We start from the raw sequence: 2,548 nt of genomic DNA, 5'->3' as shown, positions 1-2,548 counted from the left end.
ATCACAATTGTAAAGTTAAACTGGGAAATAAGAAATGCCCACACCGCAGTGACTGTAGTTACCTGTATCTCAGAGGCAGACATGTAAACAGCCAACGTGACAAGAGACAGGACCAGGATGATGTAGGGGAATGCATAGTCTGAAACAATAACACAGTCGTCTTTACTTGGAGTTATTTAAACAAAAAGGCCATTAGTCATAGTCTTATGAAAGCTGTAAAACAAAAATGATACCACAGTGTGAACTAAGAAGCAGAGTCCCACAGGTACTCACAGAGCAGTCCTCCTCCTATAGCCTGCAGCACAGTGAGGATCGGGAAGAAGTACAGAGCAGCATAGATGCTCTTAAAACGGTCGGATTTGCCCAAACCACACGCCATCTTCTTCACCAACAGAGGACGCAGCATCATCATTAGTATCAAGCAAAATGCATAGTAGATCAGCACGATGGTGTAGCTGAGAAAAAGGACATTCAGGAGTTCGTGTTACGCTGATGCAACAGATACAGAATGAATGACAAGCCTGAGATGACCTCCCACCAGCCTATGCACCAGCTCAGAAGGAAACTGCACAAGAGTTAAAAAAGAGAATAAAGAATCAGAAGCATGTTGATCGCTTTACTCATTCAGGTGTCTGTTCAGCTTGTCTAATAAACAAAGTAGCCTCGATCATTCGTCAGTGTGAGGCTACTCTCCTGCTGCTTCATATCGAATGAACCTCCCAGTGTTTCTCCTGTCAGCACGCTGCTGCCAGCCTCCACCACCCAGCATCAATGTGTCCACCTGTCACGATCTGCAGTGTAACAGGAGGAAAAGTCATCTAAGAACTCATCTGACTGAAACACTAAGATCCAATAAGTAACCTCAATCTTTTGAATGAAGACTGGGTATGCTGGTCTCTCCTCAGCTTGCTGCCTGTACGTTGAGGTTTTTCCCAGTTGATAACAGGGTTTGTTCCCTGTGCCTCAGGGTCAGGGAACAGTTCCTGACGAGCGACAGTTCAGAGTACCCAGCCTTCTTAAAGTTGCTGGTGTTTGAGAGCGCTCCGTGTCTCTGCTGTCACTCATGTAGGCATCAACAGGGACTGACTGGGAGGAACCACCTGCCTGACCTGAACCGTGTTCTGCTGTCCATAACGAAGCTTTTTCTTCTTTAACGCATTATTGTATTTTCTTTTTTAATTTTGCCCTAAGACACAGAGCTCAGTGTCCCACAGTATGGCCTTGATGCCCTGCTGCAAACACACCTTTGTCCTCTTCTGTGGAGTGCTGGGAATTATTGTTTTATGGTTAATTGTAGAATTTGGCAAAAATGATTACTGGTAATACTCACAGTGGGTACACAGCTTCCTGAGTGCAGTGTAATGTGTTGACATAGTCTGGACTTGGGTTGTACAGCATCGTGTACCAGTCTGAAAGCATTTGCACTCGACAAGAACGGATAGTGAGCATTCCCACAGGCTCTGTGACCAGCAGAGTGACCACAGCTGACATACTGCACTCCAACATGGCCGTCACATGTTGTAGTAAAGCACTGGAACTACAAAGGAAGAGCATGAGATCAAATGACAGAAAGAAAACACACTGTCCTCACAGACAAGAGCACTAAAGGGATTCCACACGATTCTGTGCTTGGAACAAATACTCCCTAAGTTAGACATGTTTCATATAGCACCCCAACTAACAGAACAAATAGTAATATTAGACAAAAACAACCCAAGTAAGTACAAAATGTGCTGAGGGCAAAACCTTCTCCAAACCTGTATGCTCTTATTTAAGAGTAATTGCCTCCTAAACCTACTAACTAGACCCTTAGAAGCAAGAACTGCAATCAAGCATTTACAATAACTGGCAATGAGTCTTTCACGTAACTAGAAGCTGATTTTTCTTTACAAAACTGTTTTAATTCAGCTACACTGCAGGGTTTTTCAGCGTGAATGACCTGTTTAAGGTCAAAGCAGTTTATTTTAAGCCTTGACACTGACTACACCAGTCCAAAACGTGGACGTGGGGGTTTGTTACTGATCATTGTTCAAGTGTGTTTGAGCTTCTCCTCCATGATTTTCTGGTAGAGCGCAGAATTGACTCCATCAGTTACAGGAAGTCAACCAGGTCCTGAAGCAGCAAACAGCCCCAGAACAAACTAACACCACCATGTTTTACTGCTGCCATGTGTTCTTTTTATGAAATGCTATGTTAGTTTTACAACAGATGTAATGTGACTTCAGATCTCTTCTTGTCAGTGCACAGCATGCTTTTGCTTTGTCCAAAGTCTCTGGTGCGGGGGGGCAATTACTTTTCCTACATAGTAGCCTGAAAAATGCATTTTATATTTACTTGATTTATCTTTGTCTAATATTAAAGTTAGTCGTAGTTCCCTAGATATAGCTAAGCTATACTATTCAACATTATACTGTGACAGGAATAGAAAAAAGTGTAGTTCAACATGAAATCCTGAGAACTTAGAATAGCATAGAATACTTTTATTTGTCAATTTCTTCAAATGTACTTGCCATACAAAGGAATTGAAATTACGTTTCACACTGTCCCA

The 2,548-nt window shown here is 42.5% G+C and overlaps 1 protein-coding gene across 2 annotated transcripts in view; it reads right to left on the bottom strand.

Moving 5' to 3' along the window:
* Positions 1–2,548, bottom strand: part of jkamp (jnk1/mapk8 associated membrane protein) — a 10,912-nt gene that overhangs the window by 1,707 nt on the left and 6,657 nt on the right. For both annotated transcript variants that reach the window (XM_005746139.2, XM_005746140.1), the window contains 3 exons: positions 1,331–1,537; positions 274–455; positions 63–139 (listed from right to left, as the gene is read on the bottom strand). In XM_005746139.2, coding sequence (XP_005746196.1) covers positions 63–139; positions 274–455; positions 1,331–1,537 — 466 coding nt within the window. The remainder of the gene's footprint in view (positions 1–62; positions 140–273; positions 456–1,330; positions 1,538–2,548) is intronic.

This window comes from Pundamilia nyererei, unplaced genomic scaffold (assembly GCF_000239375.1).
Source record: "Pundamilia nyererei isolate P.nyererei 1_Seehausen unplaced genomic scaffold, PunNye1.0 scaffold00173, whole genome shotgun sequence".
NCBI lineage: Eukaryota > Metazoa > Chordata > Actinopteri > Cichliformes > Cichlidae > Pundamilia > Pundamilia nyererei.
The sequence above is the reverse complement of the archived record's forward strand: the minus strand, read 5'-3'. Positions and strand labels throughout refer to the sequence as shown.